This window comes from Anser anser (genome assembly GCF_964211835.1).
Source record: "Anser anser genome assembly, chromosome: 2".
Taxonomy (NCBI): Eukaryota; Metazoa; Chordata; class Aves; order Anseriformes; family Anatidae; genus Anser; species Anser anser.
The window spans coordinates 139,126,783-139,153,153 of NC_139721.1; the positions used below are offsets into that span (position 1 = coordinate 139,126,783).

General features: G+C 41.2%; 2 protein-coding genes across 10 annotated transcripts; both read right to left on the reverse strand.

The window, feature by feature from the left end:
• Positions 1 to 1,120: 1,120 nt before the first annotated feature.
• CLDN12 (claudin 12) lies at positions 1,121 to 10,122 on the reverse strand. Of its 7 annotated transcripts, none has more exons than XM_083823589.1 (4): positions 9,967 to 10,122; positions 8,748 to 8,824; positions 7,566 to 7,633; positions 1,121 to 5,054 (listed from the first exon to the last, which is right to left on the reverse strand). In XM_083823589.1, exon 4 carries the CDS (start codon positions 5,033 to 5,035, stop codon positions 4,298 to 4,300), a length of 738 nt encoding a protein of 245 aa, XP_083679715.1. In that variant the 5' UTR covers positions 5,036 to 5,054; positions 7,566 to 7,633; positions 8,748 to 8,824; positions 9,967 to 10,122; the 3' UTR covers positions 1,121 to 4,297. The 7 variants fall into 7 exon arrangements, with proteins under 7 accessions (XP_083679715.1, XP_083679712.1, XP_083679717.1 ...); XM_083823586.1 differs by having other exon boundaries at positions 8,744 to 8,824; XM_083823591.1 differs by lacking the exon at positions 9,967 to 10,122 and adding an exon at positions 9,378 to 9,879.
• Positions 10,123 to 10,720: 598 nt separating this feature from the next.
• Positions 10,721 to 23,762, reverse strand: GTPBP10 (GTP binding protein 10). 3 transcript variants are annotated; one of them, XM_083823585.1, is made up of 10 exons: positions 23,622 to 23,762; positions 22,824 to 23,017; positions 22,638 to 22,729; positions 21,898 to 22,042; positions 19,574 to 19,647; positions 17,013 to 17,065; positions 13,750 to 13,857; positions 13,147 to 13,224; positions 12,207 to 12,330; positions 10,721 to 11,464 (listed from the first exon to the last, which is right to left on the reverse strand). In XM_083823585.1, exons 2-10 carry the CDS (start codon positions 22,961 to 22,963, stop codon positions 11,247 to 11,249), a joined length of 1,032 nt encoding a protein of 343 aa, XP_083679711.1. In that variant the 5' UTR covers positions 22,964 to 23,017; positions 23,622 to 23,762; the 3' UTR covers positions 10,721 to 11,246. The 3 variants fall into 3 exon arrangements, with proteins under 3 accessions (XP_083679711.1, XP_083679709.1, XP_083679710.1); XM_083823583.1 differs by lacking the exon at positions 23,622 to 23,762 and adding an exon at positions 23,390 to 23,548; XM_083823584.1 differs by lacking the exon at positions 23,622 to 23,762 and adding an exon at positions 23,420 to 23,522.
• Between the last annotated feature and the right edge of the window lie 2,609 nt (positions 23,763 to 26,371).

Sequence of the window (26,371 nt, forward strand, 5' to 3'; positions counted from 1 at the left end):
TCCCTAACAGCCTAATACCTGGATGAGCAAATTGAGCCAAACACAGATAAAAAGCAGTTTTGAAATCAGAAACCACATGCTCACCTTTGGATGAGGCTTCTGTGCATCCAGCTTGAGTGCTGATGCAGCAGTGGAACAAAAAACATGCCAAAAAAAAGCACATGCTGCTTCTAAGGCATGTTACCTGCCTGCTCTATAGATAGAACAAGGGGTAAGTAACATTACATAGCTGCTGAACCACATGTGCCAACTCAGCTCCTGTGAAACAAAACACAGGAAAATCTGCCCCGAGAGATTTGTTTTCAATGAACACAGGCTAGCTTTTTAGGAAATTTAATCCCCAAAATGGGGCACTCCCATCTTTTGGCAGAAATTGAGTTCTCCACATCACAGCACCTGCCGACACCCAGCCAGCCTCTAGGTTCATACCAGCTCTCAGACGACAGGAGGACTGTCTGAACATGACAGCACAGGAGGAAAAAAGAAACAGAGAAGCAGAAAATACCAAATCATTTTTCCACCCCCTCAAGTAAGGTGCAGCACTGGCAACAACTGCTTTATGCTGTGCATATTCACGCACAAAGCAAACCTTACCAGTCTAGGGGAAAATTAATTCAACGCAGAAGACATTTGACCTGGGTTAGCAAGTTCCATTGGGCAAGCGAGGGCTGAGCGAGCAGCAGAATTGACACAGGGGAAAAGACGTGGTGCTGGCTGCAAGGCGACGGTGAGGACTGGGCTCTTTTCCACGGCACACTGTTACCTTGGCTCTGCGCTGGGGCAGAACCCGATCCTGGCCCCCAGCCTGCATCCTGGCCACAAGCAGAGAAAAAGAATCTTCTAGATTAAGGGAAATCACTTTCTTCCTCTACGGAAAAATGGAACAACAATAAAAATAAAGAGGGAATAATAAGTAACAGTCAAGCTTCCTAAGATTTTTTTTTAAGCAGCAGGACTATAAAGTTAGGGAGTTAAAAATACAGTATATATAATGTGTTTTAAGCCTGTTAAGGTATCTCAAACAGTCTGACAAGTCTGGTGATCAATGCCAAAACAGGTAAAGTCTTTCATATTCTAACAGTTACTGTTCTCCACAAAAATAATTGAAATAAACTGCATCTGTATGAGAATGTTTTATTAAAAATACATATCTTCTGTTTCACATAAAAAGAACCTACACTGTAATTAAACACAACTCAAGAAGTTGGTAAGGAATTACTTGGAAAAAAAATACAGGTTCCCATAATCTCACAGCACCCACCCTTTGCCTGCATGAGCTACAAATTAAAATCTTTCTGTTTAAGACCCACAGTGTCTGCCTTGCACCCAGCAAAGTGCCCAGGCAGGAGCAGCTGGGCAGAGGCAGGGGTGCTGCTCCACAGCAGCTGCTCCCTGGCACAGATACACGCAGGACACGTGTGGTTTTCTGCCCAGGTCCGGGGCCTGTTGCCACAGGTTGGCCACCCCTTCTGTAAACAATGAGAAATACAGCACAGCACTTCCAGGTAATTCCACTTTGGGTCCAGAGGCAACTCACAGTAAGTAATAGCACTGTTGAAAGAGACTCAGCTGTGCTTTTCTGATACAACACGGAGCCACAGTCTTTCTGATGACGATTACCTTAACTACAGCATACACGGGAATCCGCCAGCTTTCGGATCCCTGCTGTTCATAGCTCAGGTCCATCTCAGACTTTTGAAAAGACACAATTTTCAAAGCAACAAGTTATCGGCATAGGCAGCAGCAAATACTAATTGAAAGTTTACTGCATAAAAATCAAAGTGGGAATGCAAAAGAGTTGTGACAGACATCTGCTATTTAAACCATACAGAACAAAACCCTGGCTGCAGTTACTCTCCGAGGAAAGCATCACTTTGCCAGGCCGCCTTTCTTGCTCTGGAGATATTGAAAATTTGGATCCTTTTAAAGTCACTGAGAGATGTATTCATCATCTCTCCCAAATGGTCAAAGTGAGTTGTAAATTCAGGCTCTAAGAGTGTACCAGACACTGACTATGAACTAATATTTGCTAGCCAACTCATAGCTTAAGCAAGGCACAAAGAAGGCAAGAGACTGGAGGGATGGGGAAGCAAGGCAACGTGAAGTCACAAACCAGCGGTCCCTGTGCGTTGACCTTACAAAGCATCTAGTGGCACGGGCAGCTGAAGCAGCAACAGTATCTGCGGTTGGACAGACAGTAACAGTAAAACAAAGTTCAATTCTGAAGAACAAAAGTGGATACAAGTCATGATCTGATTAAAAAAGATCCTTCGTCTAACATCACACCTTGAAAACTTAAGAAGGTATTAAAGTCATGCAATTTCAGAGGCCTGTCTCCTTTATCACCCACTCCTTATTCTTTATCTTCAGGCATCGATGCCCTAGTAGCAATTTCATCACGCACTCTGCGTCCCCTTCTGGAAGGGCTTGTCACTCTACTGACCCTGCTGGGAACTTAGAGCAGAGATCAGCTTGCTCACTTCGTCCACCCGAGCCTGAGGCCTGCCAGCTAGGACAAAGTGATTCCTCTTAACGTAGTGTTTGTTATTGCACACATTGTAACAGGGCAACATTTGCCCAGTAGAGCATTTGCTCATTTCTAATGCAAAACGAAATGAACTGATTATCAAGACCTTGGACGAGTTTGCAGAACTGGAGTTAAAGGACTCTTAATTTGCTTTCAGCAAAACAAATCTGTTCTGGGATTAATGAAATACAAATATCCACTCAGCTCCAGAATGGCACCAATTAAAATAACTTTCTGTACTGGAATGACATCTTAAATCCAAAATCTCAGTCTGCCAAAATCTGAGCAAATCAAGTATTTGCCTTAATTATAATAGCATTCAATTCACTATCATCAAATATCCAAGTAATTTTAAAGCCCATATCGAAAAGCTTTGATCCCTAGGATTGACCTACTCTGCGTGTGAGGAAAGAAAATTGATTTAGACATCCCAGGCTGGGAATCTATAACCCTTCCTCATACTTACAGAGCTGTAAGGTGAACGTTTTAATCAGTAATTAAATAAGCTACAGCATGAAAGTCTAGCAACTGCAGACTATAAAACTTCTGTAAACATCAATGGTGAAAAATACACAAGGTCGTTGTTATTTCTATATACATTAAAAAAAAATAAAGTTAAAAATCTCTCCACAGGGTCATAATCCCCTTTCTAGAGAGGCACTGTTTTGGAACACTGTCCGCAATCCTTCATAAGCCTTTAGAATTCTTCATGGTTTTCCTAATCCATTCTGTAGTGACTGATACTTCTCTCCAGAACTGAATAATACTTAGCATTAAAGCATTATTAATTTTAAACTTGTTTGATTTGCAAATCCATCGTTCAGATCTGAAGGATAGCCTTCAAATAAAATATTCAATCTTTTCAACAGACTTTTCAAGAAATACAAGTGGTTTTTGTTTTAATGTCAAAATAGATCCAGTGAATTCACTAACTTATTAAAAAAAGAATAGAAAATTCACAAAACCGTTTCTAGCCTCCGGTGATTCACGAAATGTTATTACAGTACAGAAGAACATTATTAGCTAAATCGCTTATTTCTTCCAAGAGCTACTTTGAAAATAAAAGGTATTTTGACACTAATTCTACTGCGGAGGTTCATAAGCAGTTGGCTTTTTGTGTGCACATTAGAAAACAAAAAGCAGTGCTATAGAACTGAATTAGGCTGCCAAATTCACTTTTGAGGCTTCACATCTTAAAATATATGTGTCCAGATGAAAACTCGCTAACCTATTTCTTAATCACCTTTGCTCCCCCTAAATGACAATACACTTTTGACTGTACTAGGTTATTTTTTGATCTGTTACAATAAGCTCAGTGAAACCCCTACAACCAGTTCCACTCTCTGCATGTGGATAACACATGGCTGCATGGCTCCATCTATGCAGCTCTTCTAACGGGGTCAAACTCTAAAAATTGTTCATCAAAGAGGTTCAAGCCTGCTTTGATCTCAAGAAACGGAAGGATGAACAAAAATGCAAGACAACTTGCATGAACGGACACCACTGTTAGTGTACTGTGCCAGCATTAGCAGCAATTTTGTCTGTAGTGAGCTCAGAGGAAAAAGCAAACAAAATAAATCCAAAACCAAACTGCAAATGTTCAGGAAAGAACCCATGAGAACAGCAGACTTGCTGAACTCAGGTCTCCACTGCTCTGCACCTCGGGGTGCAGAGCAATGATTACGCTCAGTACAAGGCAGTAGAGAACCAAGCCTGCAGTTTTCACGGTTCAAGTGAGCACAAGAGCTCGACTTCCAGGACTTCATCTCTTTAGGATGTATGTGTCACAACAGGAATGTCGATTTCTATGGCAGAGAGGCGAGAGCGTGCAGAATAGGGCTGGGAGGCGTAGCTGTGCATGCTGGGGGCATGCGAATAGAGGGGCTGCCAGAAAGGAGACGGTAGGCTCTTACACGCACAATACCACAGAAATAACAAAACGGAAGTGAAAAACAGACCGCCGGCGCTGGCGATGGCAATAAATACAGAGATGTCAAAGCTAAAGACAGGCTCGTATTTTCTGTTCAGATAATTGTTGTAAAAAATGACCCAGATTGACGGAGTGAGACAAATTGCACACGCGAGCAGGAACAAGAGGCCGGCCACGAGATGGCAGCCCGCGCTGTTTACAAGGCATTTTGCCAGCTTGACGTTTGGCACACTCGACACAAAGGCTGTGTTACACATGCCAATCAAGCAGAGAAACAGAGCTGAGACAGCAGTAAACATACTGAGCGGGAGGGCAAACTGCAGAACGCGCAAATCCAGCTGATCGACGGCCGTGTACCACTGCGGGTCATATATCACGCAGTCTCTGCTCCCATCAATGCGAGCACACTTAATCCAGAGTCCGGTGTAAACGGTCACGTTCTTCTCGTTCTTGTTGAACGTGTACAGTCTCATTTGCCTCCAGTTTGGAAGCAGAACCGCCGCCAGGAGTCCGGCCACCGAGGCTGTTCCGCTGAGGAAGGCCAGCACTGTTGCTGCATGAACGTCCCGGCAGCCCATGTCTGCCCGCTGACGTTTCCTGCAATTAAAAAGGAGAATTCAATTAAAAATAAATCAGCAGGTGCAAGTTTATGGAGAAAGGAGTGATTACAGCTCACTTGACTTGTGCTAGCTAAATCAACTTGTGTCACTGCATGGGCTTTTACAGAGCCTGCTAGGAGAAGCTCAGCCACTGAGTTCGCACGATTTAAGTTCACCTCTCCCTCTCTTTAGCCTAGATGTGACATCGGAGTGTCACATCTAGGTGACACATACATCTATGTCACATCTTGTGTGACATCGGAGTGTGTGTGTTCAGTAAAAAGGAATTGTTTAAAACAGCATTGTTAGAGAGATTGGACAGGAATGCATTCATGGGCAGTAATCCACAATTCAGATGGGCCAAATTCAGAGCTGCAAACTTGTGGAGAAGGCGCTGTTGAATAATTTACTGATTTATTTTATCCAAATGAAATTAACAGTTCTTCCCCGCTACTTCTGCCTTTCAAAAATCAGATGTCCACGCGCACAACAATTCCCGAAAGCTGACGGCTTTTCAGCTTTCACATTTTCCTCTTCAGAGGAAGTCTTAAAGAGTACTGCTTCCTTTTCGATATAACCACTAGCACAGCCTCTTATCTGACCACAAGGGAAAACTTGCAGAGATTACAGAACACAGTCCCAGTAACAGGTCTTTTTAAATATCCATATATATTTCCAAAAAATGCTTAATGAATTTCAGTAATCCCATCCCTCGATACCCGAGATATTTTATAAAGGCCTAATACATAATAGATGCTGAGCACCTACTCCAAAGTGTACTTGAAGCAAGACATTAAAAATTATAGAACCTAAAAAATCAGCAGATTCTTTATGCTGCCCACGGAGAGCCATGAGGTCATGAACTCCTACTGAAATTTCTTCTGAATCGTTACACTGCATTGTGCTTATTTGTCTAAAGTCACAAAACAGTTCTTTAGGTACCAGAAGTTCTGCCTAACGCACATACAGATGAATAAGTGTCTCTATCTTAGAAAGGTTAAAGGTGTGATTGCAACCAAAGAGGAAATTGGATCTGATCCCCTGCTTCTTTTGTGTACCTGGAAACATCAAATGCCCGGGGACCTTATCAGATAAGGCCCTGTACACTGGCAGCAGGCCACAAGCATTGTCAAGCTGTACGGCTAGCCAGCATTCCATTGCTTTACAGAAAAATAAATTTCAATTTGTTTCACAAGAAAGCATTAGGCATTTATTTACTTTTTCTCCCATCTAACCCTGAAGAGTTTCATGTAGTGACTGCAATGGCATCTTGGTGACATTTAACTGTTGATCACATTTCTTTAAAGAAGCACTGCTGAAAGAAAATAACGACAACCACATTTATGCTAAAAGGCACCTTATTCATCAAAAGGTGGCATTATATGTTTGCTAAGAACAGCAGAGCCTGGGCAAACTACTGCTCTCAATGCAGTAACCTTTCCAGATAGCAGGTCATTAATAGAACACCCCTGGGCAGAGGGACCCAAGATTTATTTCCATCATAACTGATTGAAGCTTTACCTCATTATGGTCAGAGCAACCAACTTAAAAAATATATGGAATTATAAGAAGTGAGCTTGGAGGGTCAGTGTAGTACAGCATCTAATCTTGATCTTTGTGGGCCTGCCACTTCTGCTCTTCCATAAAGAGTTTGGCTTTGCCCAGATAAAATTTCCATGCAGGCAGGGCAAGCTCTGAGATGGAAGTCTTACCAAAAGCAGTTGGAATAAGCACAAGACCGACCATGTTCAGAAACCCGCTGCTTCTGCAATTCATTTGCAATAATAGATGATGAAAATCTGGGCAGAATTAATTCAGGATGTGCAGGAAGTGGGGTGAGGTTTACCCATATTCTCTGATACAAGCAGACAGAAGAGAGAAAAAATAATCTAGAAGGAAAGAAGATATCTCAAAGTATAGTTACAGCAAGGACCACACATCCAGGTCTTGGGACAGCACGGGAAAAATAGTACTTTTTCCTATTACCTCTGCTGAACCAGTTACATGGACAGAAGACTCTAACCTGGCAACTACAGGATGATCTAAAGGCATGTTTAGGCTGCCATACACAACTTGTTGTTATTAGCCATTCCTGGTAGATGCAAGAAGTCTTTTTTTGTTTGTTTCATTTTTCAATGAAAGACTCCTCAGTGCTGCTCTTGGGGTAGAATCACAGAACGGCTCGGGTTGGAAGGGACCTCACAGATCACCCAGTTCCAACCCCCCTGCCACAGGCAGGTATGCCGCCCACTAGACGAGGTTGCTCAGGGCCTCATCTGACCTGGTCTGGAATGAAAAGATGTAGAAAATGCCCTCTAATTGGAAAATGAGCTATCAAGGAAAAGTGAATTTGTCGGTGTGTTACACACAATCCCCCCAGCAGGGGAAACTTGTCTCATCTTGCAAATACCGAAGCTATAATTACAGTTACAAAGCTAGCATTTACAATTCCCTGATTAAGACAGGAACAAAATAGTTGTTGTCTTAGAGACAGACCCAGTGTACTCACCCGTGGTGTGTTCAAATCAAGAGAAACCTTAGCAACTTTTAGAAGTAGGAAAAGAGGTGTTGCTGGATCTAGGAAACAAAACAAGGAGAGAGTTAACTTCACACTTGTTTCATGCAGTATCAGCATGTGTTTACATTGCAATTCAGAGACACAGAACTTCAGGTACGATTGCATTAGGCCAACTCCATCACCTTCCTAGAATTTACTCTTTTGTTTAAAAAAAAAATAAAAAAAAGCCAAGCTACTTTCTGTTCCTTCCCTGAAGATTTTTCCCCAGAGCACATTCCTTCTGTCTACCCATCCCTGTCATTATGCAACAGATAAGAAGAGTGGAAGGAAACTACTGTTCCATGGATATTCTAGGATGCAGAGATATTCACATCCTGAATTTTACATTTCTAGCAAAACAAAACAAACAAACAAAAAAAAACATATAAAGTAATATAAAATTATTATTTCAGATGTTAGGTTCCAGGCTGTGCTTTCACAGCGTTGAGGAAGAAGCTGAATGACTTTTCATGTCTGAGAACAAAACAGACCCTGAATTGTTTATATACTTGTGGTTCTCTATTCCTTCCTGGCTTCTACATAAAGGTTTGAAGGAAAAGGGAGAAAGGCAGGAAGTGCTGGTGACGGCTTTTCAGTGGCTGGCCACCACTTCCAGAGGAGGAAAAAAGATCCTCTTGTGGATTATCTTTACACCTACATCCGGGAACCGCACCACAGCGTCCCAAGACCAGCTCTGCAGGTCCTAACAGGAGGGTCACTCCTATACCAGACAGGGTGTCAGACCTACAAGCACGTCCTTATGCAACTTCAAGAGCTACAGCCTAAACGTCAGCTTACCATATTACCATGCTCAAAGACTTAGTTTACTTTAAATCTCCTATATCAAAACTTGAAATATAACACTCATGTACACAGTGTCCTGGGCTGCAGCATAAAAGAAACTATTTTGTCAAACCAGCTGAGCATGAGAGGCTTTACAGCCTTTATTCACACAACCCCACATTTTTCACTAAATGAGGAAGTGAACTTTTGAGCCTAGAGTCCTGCAATATGAATGTGAGACACCAATATGCAAGCACAACCAGCTCAAGCACCCCACTGGATTTCCACTGCCAGGTTAAACAGCCAGGGCTGCTATGACTGAATGCTGCCATCCGGCAGCCACCTACCTACACAGGGCAGCAGAGGTCAGTGTCACCACGTTCACTTGCACTGGAACAGAAGCAACAGCTCTTTTTTTGAGTCCTGAACTAAAAAATAAAAATAAAAATGTCAAGTTTTCTGTGCATTTAGCAGCAACCTAAACTCAAAAAATAAAAAATAAATGTACAGATCTCCTTCTGGAGGTTCACACCCCCAAAAATATCAGCCAGTGCTCACTAACAACCATAATTAAGTAGAGAATTAGTACTGGCAAACATACCTGTCAGAAGGGCACTGTGCCCAGCCTACGAGTCCCCTCCCATTAAATGATGAAAACCTGAGGTCACCAGCTGTTGTAACACACATACAGGGAGCAAGTATGGAATATTCTGCAACACCCAGTTCAGGAAGGCTTCCATTTCTGCAGACATGGAGCTCCTTTTCTTTTCTGCCATGGTTTAGGCCACCTGATTGTTTTCTTTATCACTGATAGTGTAGAACAACTGGGAACCTCGGTCTTGCCCTAGAGTCCAGACTCAAGCTTCTTTCATTCAAAGCACCTTACAGTGGTAATACTGGAGGCTCTTGTACCCGATCCATAAGAACAACCAGTCCTAATACCACTTCAGGAATACATTTCCCCACAGCATTACGTTTTACCTTAGCCTAAAGACCCATGTTGCAGAAACCAGAGCTGCTGGCTGGAACTGGTCAAAACCTGGCAAATGAATTCACTACCCACAAGCTAATGAAATGAAACAAAAGGAATACAGAGGATAAACGGAAAAGTTATATGAATTAATAGAGAAGCATCCCACGCTGAGTAAAGCTGGCTGCTCCCGGGCACAGCCCTGAGAAGCCCCCGGTCCGGGGCCGGCTGTTGCTGGGTGAAGCCCCACAGGAGGTGAGCAGACTCGGAATGAGTCACAGAATCAGCAGGGTTGGAAAAGTCCTCCAAGGTCACCTGGTCCAACCACCCCCTACCACCAGTGTCACCCACTAAACCACGTCCCTAAGCACCATGTCCCTAAGCACCACGTCCAACCCTTCCTTGAACACCCCCAGGGACGGTGACTCCACCACCTCCCTGGGCAACCCGTCCCGATGCCTGACTGCTCTCGCTGAGCAGAAATGTCTCCCCGTTTCCAACCTGAACCTCCCCTGACCCAACTCGGACCCCGCTCCCGCAGCCTCCCCCGGCCGGCCGGGCCGTGCAGCAGCGGTACGGGCTGCTCCCGCCGCCGCTCACCTCGCCGTCAGGGCGCGGGGCCGCGCACCGGCACCGCCACCGCCACCACCGCCGCCGCCATCATCGCTCCGTTCCCCTCCGCCCGTCGGGAGGCGGCGCCCCGGGGCATTGTGGGATTGTAGTCCAGCGCCGCCGCACTGCCGGCCCCCACCACCCCGCGCGGACTACAACTCCCAGCGCCCCCCGCGCCGCCCCCCTCGCCTCACCTCAGGCCCCGACGCCGTCCCCGATTCAGCGGAACGCTGTAAATAATCCTAAAACGGGGAAATAACCCTAAACTAACACTAATGATAAAATAATTAGTTTATGCGTAATGATAACATTCTTCCCAGTGATTGCTTTTAACAAAATGTACAGAGACGGTTCGAGTGGTAGGCATACACTATGGGATCAAGTTGGGAACCCTTCGATTTTTGCCTTAATTTCTTTTGCAATCAGAATAGCTTTGAAGTAGAAAACACCCTTTTCACCAACAGACTTCTGATTTCTTAAGTGAAGGGTAAATGTGCCTGTTTGTAATACAGAAATTGGAACATTTCCCCAACCTGTACAGCTCTGTCAAAAACCACTAATTTTCTTCCTCAGAGCTGAACATACATCCACGTCTCCACAGAAGGCACAACTGCCAAAGTAGGTTTGGGAATGTGGAATCAGGATTTACACAATCAAGAGGATTACAGCAGGCATTAGCACGTGTGCAGAAAAAAAAAGAAAAAAAACAGGCATCAGCCTTGCTTTTTCATGCTCCCACAAGTCACTTCCTCACGACCATTTATTTGTGTTTTCCTTTAGAACTTTACAAATAACAACAACAAAAACCCACCATCTGAGATCCCTCCAAGCAGCGGAACTCGTTCACCTGTGAAGCACTGAACCCTGCAAAATTTCTCCAGCAGTACCCCATCCCCTGGGTACTTTTGACATCCACAGCAAAAGACGCAAGTGCTTCAAGTTGCTCCTTTGCTACCTCTGACGGCTTTAAGTTCTTCTTTCCATCTCATTTAGCAAACAATATTTTGGGGTTCATCAGTTGTTAAGCAATGCTTTGAGATGCACGTACTTTGTTCTCTACTTTGTTGAGTCAGTAGCCAACATAAATCTGAAAAACTGTTCTTTTCCTGCATTCCGCTTTACCCAAGCGCCAAAAGGAATTAAGGCAATGGAGGAGAGCAGAGAACTGGGCAGTGACGGTAGAAGGAACAAAATAAAAAGGTCTACGTAGCAATGGGCTCATGAACATACAAAAATATATTAAAATGCATTGGGTCTAGCCAAGAATGCTAGCCTCTGTGCTTTTGTTCTCCTGAAGTTTGTAAAAGTAATAGTTTCTTTTTCCGATATTCTGCGTTCTCCTGCTCTGCTTCCTCATCTAGTGATTTTCTTACACATGCTTTTAGTTCCTCGATTCCTTCTCCAGTATACGTAGATATAGGGATTATATCTCTGAATTTGAGTGTATTCTCAGGAACCACTTCTTCCTGTAGTAAGTGTAAGGCGTCTGAAACATCACATTGAAAGAGTCAGTAAAAGCCCATAGAGCACATCACTGCAAAGCCCATAAAAGCCCACCTAAGCCCATTTATTTTAAAAAATAGACTTTCATCAATTACAATAGAAAAGCATAACTAGAATTATTACAGAAGTATTGTTTCTTAACTCGTCTTTAAAGAATATCTGAAGTCTTAGAAGATACGCACTAACATAGCACTTGTATCATGCTATGCTTAAGCTATCAAAACATGAGTCTATATCCTTACTTTAAGATGTGTACAAAGAAATTCCACATTGTAGAATATGCAAGGTGAATGTTTTTAAGGTTTCCTGGTTGTTATACACTCCAAGAAATATAAAGAAATTCACCCCAGTTTAACAGCAAAATTGAAGCATACCTACATAGGACTGCCCAGCATCTTCAAGGGCATTTTCCAAAGTCATTAAGCCATAAATCGTATATACCTTGGTGTCTATAAGGGCACTTTCAAAGGATGCTATTGTTATTCAAGATACCTAAACTGGAAGTTTACCCTCCCATATAACAGCTGGGCAAGGTATTCCAGGATTCCTCTGTTTTATTAAAATACCTCCCCAACAGTGAGGCCAGAGCACTCAAGATGCACACAAAGAATACATTTAAAAACTGAGTTCAATTTAGATTCTAACAACAGCTTGCCAATGCAAAGTTACCCAAATTACGTCTTTTTAGTACTTTTGTCAAAGTTAATTGCTGAAATTTAATTTACCTTGAGGATTCTGTAGTTGTTTCAGAAGCTCATTCAAGTTATCTTTTGCACAAGGCAAATCCATTTTATTAATGGCAAGAAGTGCAGGCTTTGTCAGAAGTTCCTCTTTGTACTGCTCCAGTTCCTTAGAAGACGAGTAAATACACCTTAGTAAGTATTTGTAGTTTAAAAAGTGCTTCTTCAATTTTACATCCACTCTCTCTTTGTTTGTCTAGAGAGTCTCTGTGCCTAGAGCTCTGAGATTTATTCAGGAGCTCAAGGTTGATGTATCAAAGCAGTCTGACAGAAGAAAAACAGTTCACATCTACAAAGCTTAAGGAAATTCTTTGGAGAATTTTCTAATTCTTAAGCATTTTAGTGGACAACGGTTTATACCAGAAAAATCACAAGCATGACTCAGCTAAAAATAAACTCAGCAACAATCTGAAACTCAGAAGATTCATCATCTAAAGTTGTAGAGCTACAGAGAAAAGCTGCTGAACTTGAAATTAGGTAAATTGTATTATTTTAATCAGAAGAAACGGTAAGATATGGAAACACTGAAATTTCTGCAAAACTGGGGCCTGTTTCATCTCTATTAGGCTATGTAGCAAGGGCATTGAGCCAGGGATCTAACTACACCCATGTATTTCTACTTCCTAAAAGGCTACAAAACTTGAAAACTGAAAAAATTGTATCTTTTCACCTTCACTTGACCATGAGAAATATCCCAGTTGCTGCACAGATAAATGAAGGAGCTGCTATGCTCAAAGTAATGCAGTTTCATCTGCATGATTTAAACAAAGATTTTGTAATTTCAAAGAATGCTAAACTTGTTAATTGGCCCCTGTACTGTAAATCCAGAAAACACATTAAGATTTGGAACTTCTTGATCAAAACTGAGCCTCTTTCTTGGCTCAACACACAACTACAACTGACAATTAGGAAGTTGAGAAGTTACCTTTGTTAGAAGCAATATGGTTTCAAATGCTGTTCTGAACCGAGTCTTGGTAGACAGCTGAAACCCAGAAATATCCACCTGAAAAAGTTACCAAAAAAGGAGCTTTTTGTTTTTGAAATTATGTTATACCTTCCATCAACTACTTTGCAGAGCAACGTCCACGGACATGTCCTCATTCCTGGCCAAATAACAGAGGGCAACCATACACTATACACCAAAAGAAAACAACAGACACTAGAAGCCCAAACCGTTTGGTTCTGACAGTGTGCTTCTGAAAGCTCTGACTTTTAAACCTCTTTTTTAAGAAGATCTTTGGGAGGCGGGGAGAGGAGTTTTAGAAAAAAAGTTACCAATCAGCATTAATTATGCTTGCAACACATCCCTGTTCTAAATTAACTGGCAACTTTTAGTCATAAATTCTGTTTAAGGATTTATCATCAGACATTTGTCTGAACTTTCCATTCTAAAAACAGTATTATAGCTGTATTTATTAAAAAACATGCAAATTACAAACAATTTCCTAAACTCCAACTACACTGCAATTAAGATGCATTTACTGCACTGCCTTTGATTTCAATGAGCTGTAAATTTTATTCAACTTACAACTAAGAGAAGATGTTTGGTTCTTTCTACGTGTTTGAGAAATTTGTGCCCCATCCCTCTGTTTGCATGTGCACCTTCGATCAGTCCGGGGAGATCAGCTACCAGTATCTAGGAAAACAAAGGTTTCAAACAGAAGATTTCCAATAAGCAAAACCAGTAATTTTAAACTATTAACGTCTATTACGATTTTATATAAAGAAAAGAATCCAGACACAGGAACGTGAGGAAAATCTAATTTGAGAGGCCCCTGTTACAACAGCGTACTCCTTGGAACAGCGTAGAGAACCAGTTCTCTGGCAGTATGCACGGGCTGTTTTAATTTAGAACCTATCATCAGAAGCAGATTTAAACAAAATGCTACTATTACAAAGGCACTGTGCTCCTCATGTTCCCCCATCTATTTATTTGCAGCTGTCTGAAATAGAGGGTAATAACTCCTCTGCAAAGATCTTGCAAAAGTTACCTATTACCTGAGAATAAAACAGACTCTAGAACGTGGGAAACTAGGCTATCAAGTCTGTATACCATTCAAACTGTCAGAGGAAAAGAAAATGAAGTTTGTTCCTTGTGGCTACAGAGAATCATTATTTCAAATGCAATCCCACTAAACATTGCCCCTATGGGCATGAGAAGCTCCAAGAATTTCTCTTCTGCTCTTCAGCTGAAATGAGATTTTGATTAGTTTATTAGCTGCCAACCAGAGCCCAGCTAGAGCAGCCAAAATGGACAGGATTGCTGTCACTTTCTCTGCTGGTTGGAAAGGGTGTGTGCAGTTGCAAAGAAGAAAGACTGAAAAAGAGCATAATACTAAATTCCACATCTACTCAGTAACTCACAGAAAGCTAAGACAGAGTGAAGTAAAAGGCAAAAGCAGGGGCTTCAAAACTATCTGATACCCATTTAGACAGCAACTGGATTCAATTAAGCAGGGCCCAAAGCCAGCAAGCAACATACTGTTGAAGTGGGCTTTCTGCTATGAGTGAGTTTCACTCCCCTTTCTGTCACATTTTAACCATTTTCCTAAATATTTCAGTCCTTGCTTCAGAATTTTTGATCTACAGGGACATGAGAGAGAGCTGGGTGAACTGTAGACTCGGCAGTCGATAACTACAGAGCTGGAACAGAAAGATCCGCTTTCTGGTGTGATGCATTCTGGTGCTGTACTGGCATCACCACTCTTTTCCTGACTTGTCTTTCAAAGAATATTTTTATAGAGCACAAAGAAATTCAGATTCTCTCAAACAGCATTTGGTTCAGATATTCTGGTAAAATATGTGAAAGCATCTGCCAACTTCCATGATCTTGTGGTAGGACCTGAACCCCAGCCTAGTGCTCAGATCCTCCACTTCTGTGTCGTTGGATAACAAGGTCTTTTTGCAAGGAGAAGATAGTGACTCAGATGGCAACACATAACTAGCATTTATTTTTTTCTTTATAATGTACTAAAATAACTGCAGTGCTATGCATTTCTTGAAAAACTTCAGTGTTCTGCAGGGACAAAAAAAGATACAATGAACCAGCCTCTCGTGAATGACACGACAGTCACCTCAATTATTGCTCATAATTGCTCACATCTTGTTTTCAGCAGTTGCAATACTGAGAGCTGAACTATTTCCTCTTACTCACAGCTGCTCACTGTGATCACAATCAGCAGCTCCCTTGATTTTAGAAGAGGGGTATGTTGTCCAGACAGTTCTTATATAGCACCCAGCACTGTTGTGTAAAAATTATGAAATGCGGAATCACCCAAGAAGTAAAGGTCATTGAAAATGACATCAAATGGGCTGCAGAAAAGCAAGCCAGGAGTGTGAGCAGTTCTCCTCCTGGAATACAATACAGCAGTAAGAGCAAAAGTTCTGACTCTTGGCAGGTAGTTTTTCAGACTAAGAACAATCCTGTTATTTGCAGCACAGTTTTTGAGGATAGGTTACCTTTAACTAGCAGCTAAAATGAATATACAGGAAGTTTCCCTTAGATGTATGCATCTCTGCAGTGAACTGTCCAGTTCAAAGGGAAGAACCCAAATTGCTGAGAAAGCTACACTTCATATATTCCACAGGCCAGTTTGTCTTAACTTGTACAGATCGCCTGAAATCCTGCATATTTTTAAGAGCCTGGCAAATTAAATTTACTTCCTTTAACACACGATTTTGTTAAAGGTAGATAAATAAAGGTTTTGACTATCAGCTACAAAAGGAATAATCTTAGAGGATTCAGAAGGGGAAAAGTGTTTTCTGCCTTTTCATATCTGAGGGGTATGCTTTTCTGGTTAACTCATGTGAAACCCTTTTATGCATTTGCCTTTTATCTTTGAAGCGATGAGCCCAGCACTGCCTGTGTCATACACTTAAAAACACATCAAAGTTTCAAGCTTGAAGAATCAAAATGTTTGCTTTAGCCTTACATGAACCAGGGGTCCAATTCTGTACCACAATACTAGTAGGACTCTCGTTTAGCATTGTTTTTCCTACCAGGGGATACTGTAAAAAGGATTCCAGGCACCCCAGAATTATTTGACAACATTAACTGAGGAAGCTGGGAGGAACTGGGTTCACAGTACGTAAGGTGGTTTGTAGCTCCAGAAGACTGGAGCTCCAGCACTACAAAAGGAACTGGACCCAGGCACCTCACCCCTCAGGTACTGCGCTATTCTGGCTGTTCAGACAATCACTCTAACTTCTTTTTTTCTTTAAACGGAAAACTAAATAAAAATGAAGTCAGAGCAGCCAACCCAGAAAGCCAGAACAGTAAGTTATAGCAACTATTTTCCTTTTCATTCACTACTATGGATCTGCACCTGCTAGACAAATTTGCCCCTTCTTAAAATTCATTCTGAGAATTCATTCCAGAGCTCTCAGTACAGCCAACTTGCACAACATGTGCTTCTTCTAAATAAGAATAACAAGTTAGTCTTTGAAACAATTATTTTAATCAATATTATAAAGCAGGATTAGAAACAGAAGAGAGATGGGAAAATGAGAAGCCATTTATTAAAGTGACACGAAATCAGCTCAACTTTACATAAGACAGCTTTATTGTTGTCAGATTATATAAGATACTCTTTTACTACGGGATAAAATAGTCTTTTCTCCACAGATTCCACTAAATTCATGTAATTGTACTATACATGTATGCGTTATATATACACATACAAAAAACCCCTACAAGTTAATCTTCCATTTCTTTTTGGAATGATGTTAAGCAACATACATAACCACTATATACCATTTTAAAAACCAACCAGAATGAACTTTCATACTAACCTGTTTATAATCTGCATACATGATCTTTCCTAGTTCAGGCTGTATTGTGGTAACTATGACAAGAGAAGAAAAAGAAGAGGGGAAGAAAAATGTTGTTAACATTTTCAAAAAATGTTAATGCTAGAAAATATTTAAATGTTGCAGAATTTTCTCGCTTCATATTTACATAAAACAAGTATTCAGTAGCAGAAAAATAATGTAAATGGAATGTTAAGAATTACTGAAAAGGAATAAAGAAAAAATAAGAGAGAATAAAATTATACTACTCTATAAACCAAAGGATTTGCCAAATCTTGATATCGCGTGCAGTACTGATCCCCTCATCCCAAAAAGGGAGTAGAAGAGTCAGAAATTCTTGGACTCAAAAGGATTATCCAGAATATGGAACAGCTACCAAATAAGGAAAGGCAAAGTGAGCTAGGACTCTTCAACGTGAAGAAAAACATTAAAAGGCTGTACAGAATCAGGAGTGGCAAAAGAAGGTCAGTGGGAGTTATCAGTACTTGGGATTCTTGTACTCTTCCAGTATAAACATTAGGGGCCACCACTAGAAAGCGTGGCATCAAACTCAGAACACACACACAAAAAGATGGGGGTGGTCTTCAAAACACCACAGTTACAGCTAGGGAACCCTTGCCACAAGATGCATGACTACTCAGAACAGTTATTTATGGGCATGTACTGGGTTGGAGTGAACTTCCCTGTCCCACACAGTGCTGTGCTCTGCACTGGTAGCTGGAACAGCCCTGATATCACACCTGATATCTGTTGCTGAGCAGTGCTGGCACAGCATCAGGACTGTATCCAACCTCCCCTAAACCCAGCAGGCTGTGGGAAGGCAAGAGGTAAGGAGGCAACACCACCGGGGCAGCTAACCTAAACCAACTAAAGGGATATTCCATACCATATGGTGTCACATCAGCAGTAAGAGCTGGGAAAGATGAAAGAGAAGAGGAGGCTCTCGTTATAAAACCATCTGTCCTCCTGAACAACCACTACACCTACTGAGGCCCTGCTTCCCAAGACGTGGCTGAACATTGCTTGCTGATGGGAAGTAAAGAATAATTGTTTCTCTCTTTGCCTCTGCACTGACTTTGCTTTTTTTTACTTCTTCTTTTTTCCCCCCTTATTTAAATTATCCTTATCTCAACCTGTAAGCCTCCCCCCCATATTTTCTCCCTTACACTCTTCCTTTGAGAAGGGGGAAATGAGAGAGGGGTATGGCAAAGAAGATTACTAAACACATAAAAATCGTGGATGGCTCAGGAACACCCTGAATCTCAAATGTAAGCCCACGTAAGGGAAGCATCCAGTGTGTTTGCTACGTTCTTGTACTCCTCCCCAGTCATCTGCTTTTGGTTCCACTCAGAAGGCTGATGAATGCCTCCTTCAACACTGTGTGGTTATCATTTCTTTATATTTCTACCTATATAATATTTCTACTATCCTAGTTATCAGAAACCTCAAGATTATTTTAGGACAGGCAGCCTATCCCTTTGCTCACTGTCAGAAAAAAAGGAAAATACTATTTTTAATGGTAGCTATTACAGAGCTTGCTCAAGACTGACATTAAAACAGAAGTGATGGAGACAGCCACGATAATGGAGATCACAAAGATCAGTTTTGTTTTGTTGCATTTTACCACTAGGTGCAGAATTGATGATGATGCAAAGACTTGGTGTTTTCATCAGTAAATCTGGGACTAAAGTCTAGAAGAAAGGGAAGGAGGGCAAACATCTGCGGCCTCCATCTGTGAAACCACTGTAGTCATTTAAAAGCATTATTCTTCTCTCTGGCAGCTTGTTTTGCAAGTTATTATCTGCTTAATTAAATAATTTTGACTAGCCTCCAAGTTTTCTCAATAAGCTCACTGTGATGGCTATCTGGCTGGTGACCTCTTGTCATGCATGAAATCCCCAATGGGATTACTGGACCTTACTGTAGATTCCAACATGTATTTATTTAACACACAGCATCTGAAGAGACAGCAGGTGAGGACAACAACTCTTCACAGGTAAAACTCTGGGCAAATAACCTAGGCAAAATACTGGCAGCTGCAGCACAAATTAGGCTGTTTTTCAATTAAAGAATGCTCAGATGGCTAATCCTTATTTACTGATACAACACTAATAAAAATAGCATTTTTAGTGGACAGATTCAAAACCAAAATCTTACTGTTACAAGAACAGGTGGCAGCTATTTCCAAAGCACACAAGATGCTTATGCAAAGGGACACAACGGTGCATATTCAGCTGAGTGAGGATACTGCACACCGTGGAGAGTCCCAGAAGAAATAAAATGTGCTGATACTAAAGTAAATGCTAAATAGACCCTGTACCAGCAGTTTCAAGCACTATGAGGGTGAACATGGGAAAAAAAGTGAGGTTGTAGAGGGAATTTGCCATTTCCTTTTATTTCTTCTAATTAATAATCTGTGTAACATAATTAGTACACAACAAGGTTATCCCCTATTCTTTATTATAAACCTGTAAATCAAGCCAGAAGAAAGAATTCTTGCTCTCATTAAATATTACAGCACTAAAATAAAAGTGTGAACTTACATGCATAATTTGCAATCTCAGGTTTGGCATGAGAAATCTTGCTTAGCAAGGATGATTTTCCTGCATTTGGAAACCTAGAAGGAAAGTCAGCATTTGTACAGTGAATAACCATATATGTGATTCCTGTATATTTTATCATCAAATATGCTGTATTACCTTAGACTCAATGCTATAGACTCATTTATGCAGACTCATTTACACACTTTTCTTTTTGAAACAGATCATTACTTTTTTTTTTGGAAAATCAAATCCGAATTATTTTTATACATTTAACAATGCTTCCAAGGGCTGCAGGCAGGTGAGATGTGTTTGTGTATGTTTTTAAGGCAACAGACTTGTATGAGCTATCCTGAAATCATGACTCTTTAGCTCAGAGAAGAGAAGGCTCAGTGGGGTATCCTATCAATGCGTACAAATTCCTGAAGGGGGGATGCAAAGAAGACAGGGCCAGGCTCTTTTCAGTGATGACCAATGACAGAATGAGAGGCAGTGGGCACAAACTGAAGCACAGAAGGTTCTGTCTGAACACCAGGAAGCACTTCTTTACTGTGAGGGTGACCAAGCACTGGTACAAGTTTCCCAGAGAGGCTGTGGGGTCTCCCTCCTTGGGGAACTTGAAAAGCCACCTGGATGCGGTCCTGGGAATGGCCTGCTCTATTTGGCCATGCTTATTTTAAAGATTAATATGAGCTGTAAAAGATATAATAGCCTTGATCCCTGTCAAACATTAAGCTAATGCTGTAGTCAGGATATAGACTATAGTCTTTACTTATAGCCATCTGTTCCATACAGGAGACCACACAAGACTTGTGTTCCACTCGAATTCACGGTTACTCATCACAGTGTTTCATTGCAACAGGGATCAAAAACAACTGTCCACAGGCAACTGATTACTGGTCACAAAGGCATGTGTCACTCAGAATGCATCATACAAAAAAACTATATACTCTTCGCTTGAATACACACAATCATAACCTGTTAACAAGGACAGCTAATAAGAATGTGAGCTAATGAAAAACAAGACTAATATTACATTAAGGAGCTTTCTTCAAAAAGAAAGACATAATGAATCGTGTTATAACAGTGAAATTATTAAGGGTAGTTGTAATGCTCTCTGATGTCAAAAGGTGCCTTAAAGATAACCTGAAGGTTACCGTGGTCATCTCCTCAAGCTACTGTTTTGTTTCCACTGAGGCACAATATCTTCTTTGAAGTTTAAATTGCAGCCTACACTATCCATCACAACCTGTACCCAAACTTGATAGCCCTTTCTCAAGTCTACCTTTTCTTTGACCTGATCTAATAACAAACCACTTGCATATCTACTGAAGTAAAAATAATGAACTCAAAGAGATCAAAGTACAATCACAAACTATCAGAGGTTGATTCATACTCAAAATTCTCCTCAAATTAACTGATGATTCTTTTTATGCTTTTTAAAGGGAAACCGCCAACTAAAATACAAGCCAAAGCGTAGGATTAAAGAAGTACCAGTGTCATATAAGTCTTTTACTTCTCACAAACTCTGAAACAAGAAAAAAAAATCTGTATCATGTAGTCACTGAAGACCACTTGAAAAATTATTTAACTATAGGTGATAGCTCTATTAATAACAGAATTAAATTATTTATAGTAAGTAAAAAAAAGAAAAATCAAGTTTCCATTCTGTAAGTGTATATATCAATCAAGATTATTTCAACCTAGAACTACTTTTCTCACTTTACACTTTTTATGAATAGGGAACATAGGGGAAAATATTGGTAGAAGCTAAGCAGACCAACATTTCCACAACTGTTTGTTAAAAGCTTTCTCCAAATAAATATGTTTATCTGTGTTGTTCATAAGCAGCAAGATTGAAAAGCAGGAATGCAAAAGAAATGCAAATCCTATCGCTCTAGCTCCTTCCCACATTCCATGGTGTTCATCTGAGAGAGTAGGTTACGTAGCCTTTGAAATTCTCTAAGACTACTACTGAAAGGATCCACTGGTGCCAGTACCAAAACATGGAAGGTGCAGTATGGACACTGTGTTCAGCTTTGTTTTGCACCTCCTACTTACTTTGTAAATATTAGCTAGTAACATCTTGATAATCACTGCAATTGCTAAATTCACACGTGTTAAACCAATGGCCATGATTCATTAAGTCCTTTACCCACAAAAGCACAACCCACATTTTCTAAATTCTACAATTAATTTTAAATGGTTTTAAGCTCTTATTTTTACCAAACTCTACCTCTAGAATTTCTTTGAAATCACTTTTCAGATTTAGTATTCAATTTTCTAAGGTCAGTTCTCAAACTACAATACAGAACTGCAGTACTTACCCAACTAAGCCAACATCAGCTATCAGTTTCAAATCAAGATGAAGAATTCGCTTCTGACCTTTGCAAGGCAAGAAGTTTGTGGCCAAAGAGCCTCCAAGACCTCCACGAGCTGCTAGGAATCTCTCTCCTGCTGCATTAACTTCTCCTGAAAATAAATTCACTAGTGAAAACACATAATCCCCTGCAATAGTTCAGTTGTGATCTCCCACTTAAACCCAATTTATCTTCAATGAAGAGCAAATTTTCTGTACACTTTCAGAGCGCTATTTCAAGAATGCTGTACCAAAAGAGATGTGGTGGTTATTAATAAATACTATTTTTTAAAATTGTTTTAGGTAATTCAGCAAGAATCTGTATTTTTTTAAGCCGTATCACAATTCAAGCAAGTCAGGGGGACACTTAATTGAGCTTAAGGACACATGACTTACGTAAGGTCATTAGTGGTCCTATGGAAGATCACAATGGCTTCCAAAGTAAAAGGCTTGTTGCAACACCAATTTCCTTTCTGTTGCACACAGTAAAACAAACTAACTACTGCTGATTTCTGGAAGGGGTCTTGCTTGTCCAACAACTTCTGCAGTGTAATTTTTGTCTATTTGTTTGTACATGAAAAGGAAAACAAAATATTTTGGGAAGATGTGCAATCTTAAAACATCGGTACATTTAGAAGTCTGATGGATGCAATCAATAAATATGACAGCACCTATTCGGATATGTTAAAACAAAGAAAAAGTTCTTACCAATCTGCTTCCCATCGTCATCCAGAATTGAAATCCCTGGTGGCACGTGAACTTCACAATCTTCCCCTTTTTCCCCTTTTAGCGCTCTAACACTGGGAGAAATTAAACCATGCAGAGTAAGCTAAGCTGGCATTTTGCTCTCCAGAAAAAAATGAATATAACAGCTTTCACCAAGCAGATTCTGACCTGCTGTTGGCTCCTGTTCCAGCTACAATTCGCTTCTGGGGATACCGGTTCTTAACGCTCTTTAAGGTTGTTCTTTCTTGGGCAACAAAATAGACATCGCCGCCTCTCCCTCCTTCCCCGCCCAGACGAGGGTAGCCCATGCCACCAGTTCCTCCTCTCACGTAGAGCCGCAGATCATCAATAAAGTTGCCATACTGACAAGGAAACACATTTCTCATCAGCATTACGCTTTGTTTATCTTTCGTTTTAGTCATGAGGTACAGCGGGGCTGAAACGCCTGAGGTAGAACTTTTCACTGCAAGCTCTGGCAATAAAATAAAGCGCAGAAAACAGCCAGGCAACCCTTCCAGACGGTTTATAGTAAGGGAAAGGTTTAGTACTTCATCCCTGGCAACAACACCGGTCTGAGGGAGGGGGACAGGACGCGGAGGGCGCCTCACAGGGACGGCGGCCGGGGGCCAGGGCAGGGCCAGGGGAGGGCAGCCAGTGTCCGTCCGCCCTGCACGGGTCCGTCCGTCCGTCCACCCCGCCAGCCCGCTCCCTGCCTAATGTCTGCCCGCACTAACCCTCCGCAGCGCCGCCCCGCTGCCCCGCACCATGCTGCGCTCCGGCCGGGCCGCGCACAGGGCGGGCGGCTCAGCGGCCCCGCAGGGCCCAGCGCACCCCGCTGCCGCCCGCCGCCATGAGCGCTGAGGCGGGGCTCGGCCCGCATGCGCGGCACTCAGCGCCCTCAGGGCCGGCGGGGGGCGGCGGCCATGGCCCGCCGGGGCGGGGGGGCGGTGTGGCCGGGGTCGGTACCTGCCTTCAGCCCCGTCAGCCGCTCACGTTCCGGGCCGAGGCAGGGGCAGGGGCGCCTGAGGCCCCTCTGGAGGCTGGAACGAGGTCCCGGCTGGCAGCGCTGCACGTTTTCTTGGCAAAATCCGCAGTGTCTGCGCTTTCCTTGGCAGCTGTATGCCAGCCAGGGAGAAAACCTGCTGCTGGTTTTGGCTTTTAAAGCCTCCTGAACGTGCTGCTAACCTGCAAGGAACTCCGAGAAATCAAGACCTGGCTTTTCACTGAGATTAGTTTTCAGGAAATATATTACCGTGATCGTGACTACATGGTTTCACAAGTCTTTTTTTCCAGAGATAGGTAGTTTTCAGATAGCATGAGCATCTTTTCAGTGTGTATTTTTATATATATATATATATAATAAAATTTAATAAATTTTATAAATTTTCATGAAAAAGTAAATACTCTCATTCCTTCTTACAGCCTTTCCACTAGGCCGTACACTCGCAACCACAGTCATAAGCTACCTGAGGACAGTCAGTATTATTTCCAGTAATTTAATACTTAAACTAAGTTCAACCTTATTTTACCTGTTACATAATAATAATAATTTACAAAAGACTGCCATATCCATGCTAAATAGCCCAACAGAACATTTAATCAAAACTCAGGATGTGTCCTAACAAGGGGGTGTTGTCCAGTGCCATTTTAAGAACTTGTCTTAGTTGCTTCCTGGCCTAGGACATGATTTGGAAAGGATTTACAAAATATATGCAAAATAGTAGCTACATCTCTTTATCCTTCTGTGTATTATTGTTTGGACTTTAAGTCTATTACAATTTTGCTTTATTTTGTACAAAATAAGAGTTACCTCTATTTAAAAAAGCCTACCCATGTATAGTTCCATATAGTCCTTAGTTAATTGGGGTAAAGGAATCTCTAAATTGCAAAAATCTTAGAAATAAATTAGGAAAAAGTTTGGTTTTGAATGAAATTAGCAAAGAATGAATAAAAAATCTGAACTCCTAATCATGTACTTTTCAGCTGGCCCACACTTCTCTATGACAAAAAAAAAAAAGTTTGTTTTGCAACTGGGTCAGTCAGAAAAGAGTGCAGAATAAGCGTGGTGGATTGGACCTGACGGCTTTTGATGATTTTGGTGAATGAATAAAATAATACTTCAAATGAGTAAAATTTTACAAGATACTACAGTATGAAATGCCTTTTTTTTTTGTTTTGAAGTGTTATATTCAATGCTGATTTTTTTTTTTAGCTTTATTTTTAGAAGGCCTTTGTCACTTTTATATTTCCTTTCTTTCCACCCACATGTATGGAACAAATAAATTCAAAAGCTTTTTGCTTAGTTGATTATTTCTGACCTGCTTTTTCTGCCATTTCCTGTTGTTTTTACTAATCAACTACATATTCTGTTTCAGCTAAAATTACTCCAAATTTCTACTTAGTGGATGTACTTGCCTCATATAGTAATGGAATTTTAAGAGCAGAAAACTTTTCAGTGATATAAATGCGAAAGTGGGAAAAGATGTGACTGTATCCTAGTGAGATTCAGTTAAATTCCCCAAATTCAAAGTATGTCTGTCCTGACCATCGAAATAGTTTCATCACGTGGACAAAAGCAAGGTGGACAGCGTGAGTGGCAGAACAGAAATTACTACAGCAGCAACAAATGCAAAACTCCCTGTTATGGTTTTGTGAAGACAACATCTGAAATTCTGAAACAGTTGACACATAAAATCTAGTAGCAATTTTTTTTCAACAGATATATTAAGAATGTTACAAGATCTCTAGAAAATAGGAAATGTGGGCCCAGCCTCCTACTCAAGGCATTTGTCTGAGGGATCCTAGTTGGGTGGCTTGTTGGCTTAGACTGCCTCTGTAACTTGGTGGAGAGAGGCATCTGCAGAGAGAAGTCACATTGTGAATGTCTCCCTGTAGATCCCCATCTCTCTCTTGTCTTTGAAGTCAGGTGAGCTGAACCTGGGCTGTGATTGCTTACCTTTGAAAAGAAGACAAATGATATGCCCAACCACAGACCTGTATATCTGGTCTCAGTCACATGCAAAAACTTTAGGGAAGTTCAGATTTGCCAGAGAGATGTACCTCCAGAAAACAAACAAACAAACAAACAAACAAACAAACAAAAACCTTCCATAAAGCATTTGATATAGTAGCACCTGGGAAGGAATGAATGAGTATACAGAGATTTGGAAAGAGATGGTGAAGTGAGATAGCCACAAGTAAGGTTGAAAAGGAAGATGTCAGTCTTTAAGGGTTGGTTTTAGGATATTTCATAGTTTTTCTAGGAGTCCTGATAAGGTTAATAAGAACATACTGTTGAAATCTGGTGATGACACATGCGTAGGAATCATCAAAAGTCCAGAAAATACCTCAGGAGATGTATTTTCATTTAAAGTAGGGAGGTATCAGTGTCATTGTTTAAGACTTGGGTGAAATGTCATTTGGGGTATTGTGAAAGTTTCTAATTGCTCTATAGTTGAGCTGAGGTTGAATTGAAGCAGAGAGATTAGGTGGGTCGCCAGAGAAACTGAGAGCATTTCATGCGAACAGATTTGGCTCAGCCTGTTTACTTCAATAAAACCAGAGAGGAGGTAGGAGTGCTCTCTATAAATACATCAGGAAAGTAAACACGAAGGATGAAAACCATTTAATTTGCAGGGCAATGTTGATAGAAGAACAAACAGATATGAACTATTCATTGATAAATTTAGTCAGGAAATTAGAATAATGTTTCTAGT